Raw genomic sequence first — 17,308 nt, forward strand, 5'->3', positions numbered from 1 at the left:
AAGTGAAAATTTCATTGGGCACCAAATGTTTACTGTGTATGTGCACCTCATATCTCTCCCACACACACACACATGATTGACAGCTTTGGAACAATGATTCTCTTAATAATAAATGTTTGGAGGTGGAGGGGTGGCAATGTCTCTGCAGACTGATGGGTCACTGGATTCTGACTCAGCATTGACTGCTGCTGTGACCTGGCTGTGGAATGCAGTCATAGTCTCATTAACACACACACACACACACACACACACACACACACACACAGAAAAAAGTGTGGAGTGCATTACATCTTTGATAGCAGACATCTTGAGCTTCTCGTAGTAATGCAGCGGTGAATGAGGGTTGTTCAGGTCGTAGCCGAATCCAGCCACTGCCACCTCATCACAGTTATGCAGTGCCATCGTGATCGCTACTGTCCCCAATGTCGGAATATTCTTAAAAACATACACAAACATTTGATTAAACACTGGATTCATCTCTTAAATGTTTTCAATTGTTTAATTTTTGAGTTTTAAACTGCAGAAAAAAAAGCAATGCAGATTTTTTTGTGTGAAAAAAAATCTCAATTACTTACAAATTAATGCTGCTTATCCATGCATTTTTTAGTCTTTAAATACAGACTGATGCATAGCACAGTCTTTAAAATTAGGAATGTTTGCCCATATTGGATTCTTTCAATACTAATAAAATGAAATCTAAATGAATGACATGATCTTAAAAAAATAGCCTCCCCTCACCCCTCGACCCATGTGGCCATTGTTGCGTGGCAGACCGATGAACTGAAACGCTGCCTCCTGAATAAAATACGGGTTCAGTATCCTCACTTCTGCTGCATTTCTGGGCACGACACGCGCCACTGACTTCCAGAATCCATCTGTCCCACGCTGAGACCATATAAGAGACAGTGATGGTGAGGGAGAGGAAAAGAGAGAGAGAGGAAGAGAGACAGAGAAACGAAGAGAGAGAGAGAGAGAGAGAGAGAGAGAGAGAGAGAGAGACAGAGCAAACAAGAGAGTGAGAGAGAAAGAGTGTGAAAAAAAAGAGTAAATGAAAGAGACAGACAGACATCAAGAGAGAGGAAGAAGTAAAAAGAAATTTGGTAAACTGTCAAAGATCTGTAACTAGGTAGAGAAAGGCGAAAGCGCTCCACAAAAAAAAGACAGAATGTGACAGAAAAGGAGTTAATAGAAAGGAAAGGAAAAAGAAAAAAGCAGTCGAGAGGGTTTGCATATTTACCCGTTTTACTGGCTATAGCATTAGTATGATTGATAGCATTCATGCAAATAAAGAATTGGGAAGGAGAAAGAATTGACACAAAGAAACAGATTAAACCATTTGAGGGAACGTATGTGGATGTGAGAGAGAGAGAGAGAGAGAGAGAGAGGGAGAGAGAGAGAGAGAAAAAACGATTCGTTACATGTTCATCTAATTATATTATAAAAAAAAAAATATACACATTTTTGAAACCAAGTATAATTTATTCGTAACATGTGAGTTGACTGGTTTCCTAATTCCCCTTTATCACACCTGCTCTTTTATACCCGTGAATGAGTGTTCAAGGTGCCAAGACTCTCAGCTGTGTAAATATGCCCCTCTGCCTGCCTTTGATGAGCAGCACTGAGTATTTCTGACCCACTGCCAAAAGCCAGCTCACCTGTCCATCAAACAGGCTACTCATGTTCCTGTTCATCAAACAGCTAACTGAAGTGTGTCCCGTAATTGAGAGCTACTCAAAAAAGATGGTTTCGGGTTCGCCTTAAATGAAAAAGCACTAAAAAAAAAAAAAAAAAAAAAAAAAAAAAAAAAAGGAAAAGTGCTACGCTTTCTGAATGAGTGTGAATAATTCTCTTGTGTTTTTACAGCACTTCCCCTCTGAACATGAAGCTGGTTCACGTTTTGATTAGGATCATAAATCATTTATACGGACAAAACAGAACAGAAGCATCGGCATTTGAACATGAGAATCGGATTGAATTCATAAATCCATACAACAGCTCGAACATTACCAAAAATTCTTTCACAACCGTGTGACAAATTGTTCGGTTTAAACATCCACACCTGTACCTCACCCCAACACTGCATCAGGGAGTCAGAGATAGGAGTCATTAGCATCCCAGCACACAATCATACATTTAGGAATGAATCAGTTGTCGTGTATTTTTAGACGACTATAGAACGATTAACAGGTGATATACTGTGCAGCCTGATGAGTGATTCTACACCAGTCTATTATTAATATGAATAATGCTGCTTTGTTTTTATTATTTTATGATGGACTACATGCATTCAACACTATGACAAGTTTCCATTTCAAAACACTGCATCTCTCGCTTTCCCACGCATTCTCTACATTCAGCAGTACAGAAAGACTCGTCCTTCAGGTTTCCCCAATTATTATTCACAGATCATAAAGGCATTTATAGAAGTTATGTATAAACACAAAATAGGTATTTTAATATTTTTGTAGAGCTACCTTTGTGGTACATGCATGACAAAGCATACATTTTGAAGCCTTTCAAATCTTTAGGGAAAGCAAGAAGTTTTTACATATCTGATGAACATTACTGACTTTCAACTTTGAAAGCTCTCAGACACTGACTTCACTGACGATATACCGCCCCTGTCAGTGCAGTCAAAGAACTGGAAACTCAGGTGCAGCTCTAAGAAAAACATGGAAATGTTTTGTGCAATAAAACCCATAATTGCTAAATAAAAATCGAGATTTTAAACACTTAACAGTAGGCACGTGATGAATAAAACAAGGCTGGGCATGCTATTATAAGAAAGTAATTGAGGGCTGTCTGGTTTTATGTGGCCTGGCACAAAGCAACTGCCAACACCTACCATTTATAAATCAAAGATAAACATGTGGTACTTTTTTTTTATTTGGTTAAAATTACATCCACAAACAAGTAAGTTCTTATCATTTTTTTTGAAAGCCAGCCTCTTATTTTTTTTTTCTGCTCTGTTTTTACATTAGTAAGACAAACTGAACATGGCTTGTCATGCTTCCAAGAAACTGAAAAGCACAAAGTCTGCTGTCCTGAAGAGAAGACATCCTGTTTTGGAAAATACCTCTGACCACAATGGAGAGTCATTCCAAAAACATGAAATAATCATCTCTGAAGCTTTATGTAAATATCAAATGCATGTCGTGAAATCCAATTAAGTGAAGTATCTGCCATACAAGTCCCTAAGAATCAGTAGTTACTACAGAAATGATAAGATGTTAGGTGCTGTTGTCTTGAAACTAGCACTATTGTCCATGCCCTGTCATTATAGAAAATTATTCAGATTAATAATAATAATAAAAAAAAAAAAAAAACACACCAACCGATCTGATTAACATTTATTTAGCAAAACAAGATTGGATGGATATTGTATATAATGGAAAAAAATTACTTTCTTCCTACAGCTTCAGAGAAATTACATTTTGGACTAAGTGGGTTGAATATGAAAGGCAATTTTGCCCAGCCTTTGTGGAAGTATAGGACAAAATGTCCTTTAATTTTTGAATAAGGAATATTATTATTAATTCCCTTGCACACTTCACCCCTATTACCTATTGGAGATTATGCGTTTTCCTACAGCCTCTACTACATCCTGATTACATACAATAAACAACTTTTATTAAGGTAGTATAATTATAAAATATATCTGTCCCCCCTCAAGAAATTATTATCTTTTCCTTTTTATTTATTTATTTATTCATTCATTCATTCATTCATTCATTCATTCATTTGTAGTTTGTTTGCATCATGTACATATTCTAGAATAAATGAAATGGGGGAAAAAATTAATTCTATAAAATTGTACAGCAGATAAGAATGTTACTATCTCTGTTTGGGAATAGGTATAGCTGTTTATGTTATGGCGCTAAAAATAAAGACCTTAAATAATAATGCACTAAAGATGCACTAAAAATAAAAAAAAGAAAATCAAGAATTCAACAAATACTGTTATATTCGATAACAAATGAACCCAAAAAGAACATTATATAAAAGTAATTCATTTCTGCTACTGTTCGTATAAACTCAAGCAACAGAAACGTACAACCTATGTCAAGCCAGGAGTAATGTCTAACCCATGCCATTGTTCAGACACAGATGGCTGTACAAACTGTTATTCCTATAAAAGCCTACAGTAAAACAAGAGTCGCTGCATTATCATTAATTGCACAAGACAATTCAAGAGGAGTTCAAAGGGCTAATAACAGAAATAGCAGACAGACAGATAAACACATTTGGCTACTCAAAGCTTTGTTAACCAAGAATCTAATTAAAGGTCGTTTACAAATTGCAGTGTACTAACGCACGCATTTTCTCCAGATGAAACCAGATGTGTGGGTTTATGGAGGAGACTTGAATGAGTAGAAAAGATCATGAACAGGTGAAGGGTTGTGAGTGGAAAATGTGATGGCGCTGGAATGGATGAAAACAATACCGGCAGCAGTGTGATGGAGTGGCCTTTTACAAACAGCCGATGAAAAACAAGAAGGGCAAACAAAGTAGTGAACCGCAGGAAGCCCCTGTATCAATATCATTGAGGCCATTAGAGTAATCAGGAGAGGGGGGTGACGTGCAAAGCTACACTGCTAAAGAGGAGTTACCTGGATACCTGCACCTATGCCGCTTTAAACGGCCACAACAAGGTGACAAAATTCTGGATAGATAGAAAACAATTAACTACAAATACGCCATAGGGTTTGTACAAAACAGAAAACAACTGTATCCTAGCTTAGTGTTATACTGAAAACGGAAAATGACAGAAAACACCTTTATTCTGGTAAGTTGAGTACTGAAGCACAGTCCCATCATCGACATCTATTAAACTTTTTCACCTTACATACTTTTTCTCCAGGTTTATATTCATCGCATGCGTCTAGCCTGTGTAATGTGCAAAAAAAACAAAAAAAAACAAAACAAAAAAACAAAGCCATTTTAATTATAATGATCGAAACATCATCCTTACGTTTAATTAGTTCATCTTCAGCTTTACTGCTTCTTCTGCAATTCAGTTTAAACAAAAGGTGCCACGTGTTTGGAAACAGAAAGAGTAAAATCTCCTCTCATTCATCCTTATACATGCTTGCCTTGAAGCGCTTCCACTATGCCTTCATTCATCTGCAAAGAATTCTTTCCTTGTCACATTTTTATGTAATGATGCTGCCCTCTGATCTCCTTGCCTGATGAGGGCGTGGCTTCAGAGTTTACAGAGGGAGCTGCAGAAGAGACGTCTGCCCTGTAACAATGACTGCAGTCAGTAAGAGTTTATCTCGGCCCGTATCAGCTCTCACAGTCAGTTCTTCATTGTCAGGGACAGAATCTCTTTATAGTTAGGGGTTTGAGGAAGGGGGTGTGGTGGGGTGGGACCTCTTCATCCCACCTTTCACTTTACTTTTAGTCATGATGCTCTCTTTTCAACACACCAATGTCGACAGGAAATCTGCTTCTTGTGATCTAAATGTTTTCTTCATTACAGTTTGCTAAGGTTAAAAGTACACTAATGGTGGATGCCCTTTATGGGTGTAAAGCAGGTTTTCACAGTTTTTATTCCATTCCATTCATATACATGTGAATGCTGGAAACTGGAAATGGAAGCTTAATGCAAAAAGTTTTTGCATTTCAAGCTTGATGAACTCTTACTTAATAGAAGATTGACATGTCATCTTCTTTTTAGAAAATTCAAGATAGAGGAAGGACTGATGACAGTCGTGTCATAGCATTCAGTTTTATATTACACAACATGATAAGAAAAAAAGGGTTTTTAGAAATTGTATGTGATGTAGTTAGTGCCAGTGCTTAGAGGATTAAGGTGACATATGGGGTTAGTGTTGGGGTTCAGAGAAAAGAGCTTGAATGAGGTCATTTTGGGAGCTAATAGGACCTGTTTTGGGATGGAAATTAGTGTTGTGGGGATAGAGTAGTGTGTGTATCTGTGAGGAAGAGATGTTGGGAATAGAGTAGTGTGTGTATCTGTGAGGGAGAAGTGTTGGGGATAGAGTAGCGTGTGTGTGTGTGTATCTGCGAAGGAAAGGTTTTGGGGATAGAGTAGAGTGTGTGTGTATATCTGTGAGGAAGAGGTGTTGGGAATAGACTAGTGTGTGTGTGTGTGTGTGTGTGTGTGTGTGTGTGAGGCGAGGTTTGGGATAGAGTATATGTGTGTGTGTGTGTGTGTGGGGGCGAGGTTTGGGATAGAGTAGTGTGTGTGAGGGAGAGGTGTTTGGGATAGAGTAGAGTGTGTGTATCTGTGAGGGAGAGGTGTTGGGGATACAGTAGTGTGTGTGTGTGTGTGTGTGTGTGTGTGTGTGTGTGTGTGTGTGAGGGAGAGATGTTGGAGATAGAGTAGTGTGTGTATCTGTAAGGGAGAAGTGTTGGGGATAGAGTAGTGTGTGTGTGTGTGTGTGTGTGTGTGTGTGTGTGTGTGTGTGTGTGTGTGTGAGGTGTTGGGGATAGAGTAGAGTGTGTGTGTTTGTGTGTGTGTCTGTGAGGGAGAGGTGTTGGGGATAGAGTAGAGTGTGTATCTGTGAAAGAGAGAGGTGTTGGATAGAGTAGTGTGTGTATCTGTGAGAGAGAGAGGTGTTGGGGATAGAGTAGTGTGTATATTTGTGAGGAGAGGTGTTTGGGATAGATGTGAGTTTGTGTGTATGAGGGAGAGGTGTTGGGGATAGAGTGTGTGTGTGTGTGTGTGTGTGTGTGTGTGTGTGTGTGTGTGTCTGTGAGGGAGAGGTGTTTGTGATAGAGTAGTGTGTGTGTGTGTATATCTGTGAGAGAGGTGTTGGGGATAGAGTAGAGAGAGAGAGAGAGAGAGAAGAAGAGTGTGTGTGTGTGTGTGTGTGTGTGTGTGTGTGTGTGAGGGAGAGGTGTTGGGGATAGAGTAGTGTGTACATCTGTGAAGGAGAGGTGTTTGGGATAGAGTAGTGTGAGAGAGGTGTTGGGAATAGAGTAGGGTGTGTATCTGTAAGGGAGAGGTGTTGGGGATAGAGAAGTGTGTGTGTGTGTGTGTGTGTGTGTGTGTGTGTGTGTGTGTGTGAGTGAGTGAGTGAGTGAGAAGTGTTGGGGATAGAGTAGTGTGTGTGTGTGTGTGTGAGGGAGAGGTGTTGGGGATAGAGTAGAGTGTATCTGTAAAAGAGAGAGAGGTGTCGGGATAGAGTAGTGTGTATCTGTGAGAGAGAAAGGTGTTGGGGATAGAATAGTGTGTATATTTGTGAGGAGAGGTGTTGGGGATAGAGTAGTGTATATCTGTGAGGGAGAAGTGTTGGGGATAGAGTAGTTTGTGTGTGTGAGTGTCTGTGAGGGAGAGGTGTTTGTGATAGAGTAGTGTGTGTGTGTGTGTGTGTGTGTGTGTGTATCTGTTAGAGAGAGGTGTTGGAGGTGTTTGTGATAGAGTGTGTGTGTGTGTGTGTGTGTGTGTGTGTGTGTGTATCTGTTAGAGAGGTGTTGGGGATAGAGTAGTTTGTGTGTGTGAGTGTCTGTGAGGGAGAGGTGTTTGTGATAGAGTAGTGTGTACATCTGTGAGGGAGAGGTGTTGGGGATAGAGTAGAGAGAGAGAGTGTGTGAGGGAGAGGTGTTGGGGATAGAGTAGTGTGTACATCTGTGAGGGAGAGGTGTTGGGGATAGAGTAGAGTGTGTGTGTGTGTGTGTGTGTGTGTGTGTGTGTGTGTGTGTGTGTGTGAGGAAGAGGGCCATCACCACCGAGGTTAGATATTTCCAATAAATATTACTGCGCTAAAATTGTGCCAATGCCTATGTCCACCTGTTCATGTCTTATGTTACACATAAGAGACAGCAAGAGAGACAAAGAGTACAAAAGAGAAGCTGTAGCATGTCTGCCTTTTCAACAGCTGCAATGATTGAAGACAGTGGACCACACAGGAACCTCTCTAAACAACCTGAATCCATTCAACCCCCTTTATAGACCATCATTTTTAAGTCAGCCATAAAGCCTGTCCTTGAGAGTTTTTCCTAAAAGTTTCCAATTGTCTTTTAGTGTGCTCCTTTATCTTCAAGATGAACGTTACTTCTAAACTATTTGATGTGAACAGCAGTGAAAGTAGTGCAATCTTTCAGGAGGAAGGGCTTTTGGAAGGGAGCTTCTGCAGATGATTGAATTCTGATGACTGCCAGACATCACATCCACATTTACCTTTTTATCTCCTAATCATCCTCATCTGTTTTTTAAATAAAATAAAAAAAACAATATATTAAGCTTTCAAACTGGAATACATTAAAACCAGTCAATGAAAAAGTTCCACTCCATTTCCTGCACAAATAACTCTTCTGATTACAGTATGGAGGAGGATATGAATATACAATGGTTCAACTAGAAGGTTAAATGGGAGAGGGCATTCTGAAATGGGTGAGGACGTCCGAACGGAAAACAGTTATCTCATAAAAACGCTTCATTTATTCGGCATTCTTTCGGCTGCACAAAAGCAAATCTTTGTTTAATGATGGCACTTTAAAGAAAAACAACGACTCGTTCCAGTAAATCGACACAATGCATCAAATTTGGCATTCGGGTAAAACCGATGTTGGATTGATGAACGTTCTAGATTGGTTGCATTCCAAATAAGCAGCTACATACAAGGGCCATGTCAAAATAATGCACTGCAACACACACACACACACACACACACACACACACACGCGTGCACGCTCCTTCTTCTCCCTGGAAACATGTATGAAAGTTTCGGTGCAATTGAGGATAATATAATTTGAACGTCTTGTATTCAGGGTTGCCATACTAAAGCAAGTTAATTGGTCTGAGCTGTAACCGACTACAGCTACATTCAATTTACCATCCCAAAACACTAAAGCTATTTTAATTGCTCTTAGGGAAGAATATCCACCCAATCTTGCAAACAATGTATGTAAGACATACCTCTTTGCTCTAGCAAGTGTAATAGTAGATGAAGCGCTGACTTATCTTATTGCTCTCTTAATTGAAAAGCGCAGTAACCCATGTGAAGTGCTGTTAAAAAGCTCTATGAATCTGCCCCACTAACCTTATCAGATTATAGCGATACTCCATTTGTCTGGCTCGTATTAAAAGTTTTTCTTTGAGCTGTGTGTGGGCTTTGTGTGTGCTCACTAAAATGGCCCAACCTCTTTCGGGAGACCCGCTCCTTATCCCAGCAACTTTATCTACTTAATTTACAATCCTTGCTGCCATTTGATGAGTCTGTGTTGTTGTTTTTTTTTTTTATTCAAACAAAAGTAAAAGATGTGTTTGATCATCCTAAATAGTCACATGGTATATATTTCCATTACTGTAACTAAATTAGAAAACCCTCTGGCTGAGCAGTGTGGAAGCCTAGCATTTCCCCAGGTCATGATCAAATCTGCTTCAAACATATCAGAAAAAACCCCTAAAGATGTGCAAGATTTGAGGCTAAAAGTATGCGTTCAACCAAAAACACACAAACACACCGTTAACATTTTCCAATACTATCTTAAAGATATAGAGAGACTATTTTTCTTTTGATTACGGATAATTAGGTACAGTGTTAAGTGCCTGTCACTACATAGTGGCAGTCACATATTAGTGACCTCTTAAAGTGCAGTCACACATGCCCCGATTTATCACACCAGGTACACTACAGATTTTCTTCTATATTATACCTCCATCATGTGGGAATATCAAAAAACAGAAGCAAGAAAAACAAAGCAAGTTATATGTATGTACAGGTACATATTTCTTCATCTACAGGTAAAAAATGAATTGAAATAAAAAAAAAAATGTAATATGAAATATGGGCTAAACGCTTACAGAAGCAAGTCTTTTTAATAGACAAGGGCCAGGTTCCAATTTTGTATAACAAAATTGCTTATAAGTAATTAAAATAAAAAAATACATTATTGCTGAAACATCTTTGGGATCTCTATGACTGTCATGAGAGTCTTTTTCGGTGAGAATTATGACATTGCCTTCTCTGTGAAGGAGACATGCAAAAAGCCTCCACAGTCAGCCAAAAATAAAAACACGTACCCGTCATTATGACGCTACCTGAATACTTTGTCTATACAATACATTTGCTAGCTGAAAATGCTGAATACAGAGGCATCCTTTGGTTAAACTGACACTCGGATAGCAAAGATATTCTGAGGTGTTAATGATGTGTGTGTGCTGCTGCAATAACTGTTTAGCACCATAGGCTTTCTGTCGAATTGGTATCATTTTTGATGCGGTCATGTCGGATACTTTCTGAATTTTTAAAGGAACAGCAGCCAATTTGAACATAACTCTGGTTTCTTTTGACCGCTATGCAGAATCCGTCTTTGGACGGATAATTAACTGGAACGGCGAAACTTTCCGTCTTTGGCGAGCGTGATAGCCCGCAGACAGCTTCGCTACAAAATCTCCCTGTGACAGATCTGTAATTACTTCATTGTAAGCATGCTGGCACTTGTCCTAGATGTTTGAGTGGAGCCCTGAAGCAGCTCTCAATTAAGAAACTTCACGTCACCAAGGCCAGGAAGAAAGCTGAAAGGATCGTCATTGATCCCACACACACAGGAAACCATCTGTCCCACATACCCGGCCTCAGAAAAGAGAAATGCTACTCAGGAAGTGCCTTCTCCACAATAGCCTTGTCTCTGTTCACCAAGCCTTACTAGTAGAGCCTAATTGAAAATGACATTTCTCTTTCAGGGTGACGTGCAAGGATTGCACAGAACAATACCGACTCAATATTAATGAGATTACAGTGTCCATTAGGTCAGTTGCTTGATACTTGTTTCTCACCGTGTTCTGCGAAATGTTTTTAAATATACCGTATAAAATGACCCCTATAAATAGCACGGCTATAACAGTGAACATCATGACCTCTATTTGACATTTAAAACGGTCAACACTCATCAAAAGTTCTTTTCCCTTTCCAAAATCGACATGAAACGCTCCACTGCTGATATTTGACGAGTGTGATGGGACACACTTTACGCTCCAAAATCACTAGTGAAAATTGGATTATTAGATATCTATATTATATAGAAACACCTCTAAATACATACAATTAAAATGACATAAGAAATTCAAGATCTGTAAGACACTGGTGTGTTTTTTAAGATAATTATTACGTTATCATTATCATGTCATCATATGTATTATGTTTTTGTTATTATTGGTTAATACCCAGCATTTAAAAAGGTACATGTGCAACTATATTTTTGAGGAGCTCATTATAAGATATGGTGGAAATGAATGCACCCTTATTTCCTCTTCAGTGACCTACCACTTTCTCCTTGAACACTATGTGCTTGAGCCATTTGAGGTCCGGTGGTTTGAAGGCAGAAAAAACGAAGAGAGAGCTCTTCTCGTAAAGATCGGGTTTCTGAATGGCTCCTTCTGGATATGTGATGCGCATGGTGGTCTTAGTTCCCACGTCCTTCTCGTAGCCTTTTACTGGAGCCTCGTTCAGTCTGCAACAGCAAATCACACAGTGACACTCATTAGGGGTTCACACTAATACATCTTATTCATTAGGTCACAAAATTGGGTGGCAAAAAGGAAATACCACTAAACAGCAGCTATATTTTATCTTGTATTTATCTTATATTTTAAAACAGTTATGAGCACATTTTAGCCAGCGATTCTCTAAACACAACTGAACACAATAACATGCATATCACGTTATGATTCAGGGCCTGGTCTGGTCTGGTCTGGTCTATGGTTGTGAACCTTTGCTCTAAAACATGCTTTTCATACACACACACACACACACACACACACACACACACACACACACACACACACAGTATTAGGTCACCTGACCTTTCGTGCTCTATGTGGTTCTTTTCCAAACTGTTCCCACAAAGCTGAAGGCACTCAATTGTACACGATGTCTTTAGATGCACTATAATAAAATTTAGCATGTTCCAGCATGGCAATGAAGAGGAAGATCTTGAGTGGTCTGCTATAGAGCTCTGATCTCATCCCTACTGAACACCTTTGGGATGAATGTGAATGCTGACTGCACCCCAGGTCTCCTCACCTCACCTATACCAGTACCTGCCTTTTGTAATTCCCTTGTGGCTGATGAACACAAATATCCATAAGCACTCTCCAAAATTTGGTGGAACATCTTCCCAGAAGAGTGGAGGGAGTTATAAGAGCAAATTGATAATAAATGTGGAATGCAAATGCTCAAAAATCACATACAATACTTATGACCAGGTGAACCATATATATATATATATATATATATATATATATATATATATATATATATATATATATATATATATATATATATAAAAGCAACACAAATCAAATTCTATGCATCTATGACTTACCTTACGACCACATCGTATTCATCAATTTTAGAGCCTAGAGACTTGTTAAAAAGGATCCCCCCATTGCCAACGATGATGCACCTCTTACAGCTCAATCTGCATGAGAAACACAGCAGACAGACAGCAAAAACAATGTGAAATCAACACCCATTAGGAAAAGGACAATATGTAACTGATCATGCAGCTTTATCACAAAGAGTAGGAAAAAGCAAAACCTGTCAAGTTCATCTCCAAGCCCGTAGTTTTTTGTTTCATCTAAAATAACCGTGATCATATTTTCTGTGGAGAGAGAACAATGTCCAGAATTATGAGCAAAAATTATTCCATGCAGACATGTGTGAGTAGAGTCCTAGATCTCTCCCTAACATTCAAGCTAACTCCAAACTCCCAACATTAGTTATTATTAAATTAAGTTCAAAATCATGATAAAGTAATTATGTAGGTGATATTGTTTTATTGCACAACAGGCAACAGTGTCGCTGTATTCAAATGACTTTTATAGCTCCTTCAAAAGAAATTAACGATAAGCTCATTTTCAGAAGATGATTGCTGAATTCAGTCTTTAGTGGTGGGTGGAAATTACTGACAGCGCTACATTGCAGGACATTATTACTTAAAAGAAATTATGAGGTTCCTGTTCTTTGCATTTCAGAACACTAGACACTCTCATGGGGTCATTGACTTGAATGCCTCACTGCGGTTTAAATGTCACAGAGGAACTAGGCTAATTAAAAACACAATTTTACGCTGAGTGCACACTACATGATATTCACACCATTTTGAAGCTGCTGACTATTTCACACTACACGACTTCCAATAAGTTGCTTGCACTTAATGCTGAGATGCACACATTATATGTCACCTGGAGATCCCCCAAATCCTGCTTTCTCACAGAGATAAACTTAGAAGCTGTCGATCCTGCGAATGAGAATATGTTCGGAAACAAGAAAAAGGGTGGAGGAAATTCTGCTTGGTGAGACATTTCCAGTGTCTAGTAAAAAGAAATAGAGCTATTTTTAAACGGTGTGCTGGAAAAAATCATGTCAAGTTTGTGTTTATTTTGTTCTGTTCCTAACTACCGTTAGGGGAAGACATGCCAAATAAGTTGTTTCAGAAGTGATAGTACTGTGGATAAGAAGCTTGATACAGGGTTCTAAGGCACAGGAGAGCGGATGTTTACAGAGGGATTCACACGGCACGATTCATTGTGGAAATAGAACTGAAATGTGCTTAAAAATGTCTGAGGCTACACGTCTCTTGCAGACAAGGAACGAGTCACCTGAAGACGCGGAGCACCAAAATAACATGGTGACTTGATACTCATTCATAATAGACTTAATAAATGACACACTTTATTTATACTGTAATAATCAATATTGCACATACTTGATATAATAGCCTTCTTTTTTTGCACTCTATCATTTTGCACATATGTATATGACCCTTTTCATAACACACTGTATACAAGCATTGCATTTATTGCACCATTAAAGACCATTGTACTCATTTTATATATATAATATATAATCCCCTTTCTGTGTACAGTTTATTAATATTCATATTATTCATACATTTATCATATTTATTCATATACATATCATAACCTAGCCTTACCAAACTGTACATATGTAAATATTTTATTTACCAACGTACTACTGGTTAGGTGCGAAAATCTATTTGGTTGCCTTGTACCATAATATGTGCAATAGCAATAAAGTTGATTCTAATCTAATCCAATCTAATAATCAGGGAAACAATCTTGCAGAATGCACCAAGCAGAAAAGGACTAAAACCATTTTTATCAAAGAGTTTTATTTAAATGTTTATCTTACATAGGATTTATACAGATTAAAACGTTGAACATTGATAATTACAAACAGTTTGTAATTGGTCAGTGGGCATCTATTAATGTGTCAAAAAAAAAAAAATAAAAATAAAAATAAAAAAACATAACCAAAAAAAAAAACCTCTTTCTTTCACTCACTCACACCCACAAAAAGACCCTTACTGCAGGAGCTCTTAACATCATTCAGAGCTCTTTTTAAACATTCAAGAACAAACACACATTACAATATTTGTATATATATTTAATTTTAGATCCCATATAAATGGCTAATATTATGCAACATGTAATTTCAGTCCACTTACACTGATCTACAAAGAGAAAGCCTCAGAAATTAAAGTAGTAAGTTTACCAGAATTGGGTCACTAATAAAGGGAAAATCAAGTCCTGAGTATTAATTGCCTCCAGTTTCCAAGTCTCAGCTTCAGGTCAAAATTGCATCAAAATAATTTAAAACTAGAAGGGGGCTGTGCGATTATGCGCCACGACTTTTCTGCAAAATGTGAAATTTCTTTGTAGAACTGTTGTATAAAAGCGATAGCACACTTGCAAGCGGACGGTGATGCTGAATATAAGCACATCTGCAACAGATTTACTGTCTTTGTCAATTTAACTGCCAACAAAAGTGAGTACACCCTAAGTGATAACAGCTGCATCTTGTATTAGAGCAGTTCAAACTTGGTGTTTTGAGTACAATGTTTTGAGGTCAACTCATATTTACCACTGGATGTTCAACATGGCACCTCATGGCCAAGAATTCTCTGAGGATCTGAGAATTAGAACTGTTGCTCTCCACAAAGATGGCCTAGGCTACAAGAAAATTAGGAACACCCTGAAACTTGGTTACAGTACAGTAGCCATGGTCATATGGAGGTTTTCCAAGACAGAGACAGAGGCATGAGTGCAGCCAGCATTGCTTTAGAGGTTGCAGAAGCAGAAGTTGTCAGTGCTCAGACCATACTCAGACTCAGTTTGCATGGCTGTCGTCCCAGAAGGAAGCCCTTTCTGAAGCTGGCTAACAAGAAGACAACTGGCCAACAAGAAGACAACCTGTCCAAGAGCACAAATTACTTGAACCATGTCCTGTGGTCTAATGAGACCAATATAAACTTGTTTGGCTCAGATGGGGTCCAGCATGTGTGGTGACGACCAAGAAAATTGTGTCTTGCCTACAGTCAAGCATGGTAGTGGTAGCATCATGGTCTGGAGTTGCATGAGAGCTGCGGTTAAATGAGGGCAAACATGAATTCCAAGATGTACTGTGACATTCTGAAGCAGAACATGATGCCCTCCTTTCAAAAACTGGGCCAAAAGGCAGTTTTCCAACATGAAACCTACCTAAAAACACAGCACCAAGATGACAACTGCCTTGCTCAAGGGCGATTGAGTGGCCAAGTACAGTGCATCCAGAAAGTACTTAAAGCACTTCACTTTTTCCACGTGTTGTTATGTTACAGCCTTATTCCAATTTGTTTGTAGAATTTCCTCAAAAGTATTCACAGCTTTGACCATGATACAAAAAATTTAGCTCAGGTGCATCCTGTTCTCACTGATCAATATTGAGATGTTTCTACAACTTGATTTGGAAAGGCACACCCCTGTCTATATATGGTCTCACAGTTAACAATCCATGTAAGAGCACAAATCACGGCAATCGACACTTCACTTTTTTTCCCCCAGCTATTTAGACAATAATGCTGTGGTATTTTCAGAGGACAGTAAATCTGTACTGCTATACAAGCTGCACACTGACTACTCTAAAATATATCCAAGTTTTATTTCTATACTACTGTCCCTTGAGAAGAAATACTAAAAGTAGCAGAAATGTGGGGGGCGCTCACTATACATGCTACACTATACATGCTGTGGGGAACAACACAAAGGAGAGAGAAGTCACAATGCCAGTTCTTATTTTCTGCATGTAAGGCCTGCGAACCGTGAGCAGTGCATGAAATGAAATAACAGAAAAATAATAATTCAAACAAAGATCTGATGGCAGTAGCTGTTATTTCCTGTGTAAGTAGCGTGAGATTAAAAACAATTGGTGTAGAAGTACACACTCCTACCTTGTGTTTTTATCCCGAAAGGTGGGGGGTAGTTGCTGATCTTCGACATGCGTTTAAAATTCAGGTCAAGGAACATGGGGGCTGGTTTCACAAACCTGCAAAAGCACAGGAGGAATTAAAGGTAAATAAGAAGGAAAGAGGCAGAAAGAGAGAGAGAGCGAGAGAGCGAGAGAGAGAGAGACCGCAAATTAATTTTCACCACGTGCCGGTTATATATATATATATATATTCTCCAGGATGTTGCATCTAGAACATTTCTTGTGATCACTACCTCTGTTTTTCTCAGTGTTCACATAAGAGCATGTTCTACAGGCAACATCATCGCAGCATGATGGATAAAAACCATAACCATTTGTAGCCGTAGACACAGGTGTGCCTTTAGAACATGCTCTTATGCTGGATCCACAGAAAAATTAAGTACTGTGACATATATATATATATATATATACACACACACACACACACACACACCCCACCCACTCTTGTGTTAAAAATGTACTTGTTAATTAGTGCTCTTACTGGATGTTTGTTCCATTTGATGCGCATGAAAAATCAACAGTAACGCACGTTTTCATAAGTTTATGTGAAACATTACCCATACGAGTGCCTGAAGAACATATTTCTATTCTATTTTATAGTAAAAGGTACTGTCCCTGTTTAAACACATTTATAAAATGTTCAGCCAGAAATTGAGACACTAGGATATAAAAGCCCTGACCAATTATTATAGCTTTTCGTAACCAACACTCCCTCTGGTACATACTGCTCAAGTTGAACAAACCTGATTAAACAAGTGTCGCTGACAAATGAAATCCCATTATTCTGTTCACAAAAAAAGAGGGGAAAAGAAACGAAGAGAAGCACAGCAGAAACTGTCATCAATACAGCACTACATTACACTAGCGTACACTGCACACGTTTAGTACAAGGCTGTGTTTTAAACTGTGTGTTACTCGTTTATTCGCCATACAGCCTCTGTGAGTGATTATCACTCTGACCCTTTTAATCAGGATTGAATCGGTACCGATTGTCCACTTCGCTCAAGCACGACCACAATTATCCAACACCATTATGAAACCAACGACTTGTTGGCCTAGAGAAGTCC

At 38.7% G+C, this 17,308-nt stretch overlaps 1 protein-coding gene across 4 annotated transcripts in view; it reads right to left on the reverse strand.

The window, feature by feature from the left end:
* Positions 1 to 17,308, reverse strand: part of st3gal3a (ST3 beta-galactoside alpha-2,3-sialyltransferase 3a) — a 41,763-nt gene that overhangs the window by 2,529 nt on the left and 21,926 nt on the right. For 2 of the 4 annotated variants that reach the window (XM_046847460.1, XM_046847475.1), the window contains 7 exons: positions 16,204 to 16,298; positions 12,510 to 12,573; positions 12,295 to 12,390; positions 11,235 to 11,421; positions 1,238 to 1,249; positions 739 to 885; positions 289 to 435 (listed from right to left, as the gene is read on the reverse strand). In XM_046847460.1, coding sequence (XP_046703416.1) covers positions 289 to 435; positions 739 to 885; positions 1,238 to 1,249; positions 11,235 to 11,421; positions 12,295 to 12,390; positions 12,510 to 12,573; positions 16,204 to 16,298 — 748 coding nt within the window. The remainder of the gene's footprint in view (positions 1 to 288; positions 436 to 738; positions 886 to 1,237; positions 1,250 to 11,234; positions 11,422 to 12,294; positions 12,391 to 12,509; positions 12,574 to 16,203; positions 16,299 to 17,308) is intronic. The other 2 variants (XM_046847468.1, XM_046847483.1) reach the window with 1 other exon arrangement.

Source organism: Silurus meridionalis, chromosome 1 (assembly GCF_014805685.1).
Source record: "Silurus meridionalis isolate SWU-2019-XX chromosome 1, ASM1480568v1, whole genome shotgun sequence".
NCBI lineage: Eukaryota > Metazoa > Chordata > Actinopteri > Siluriformes > Siluridae > Silurus > Silurus meridionalis.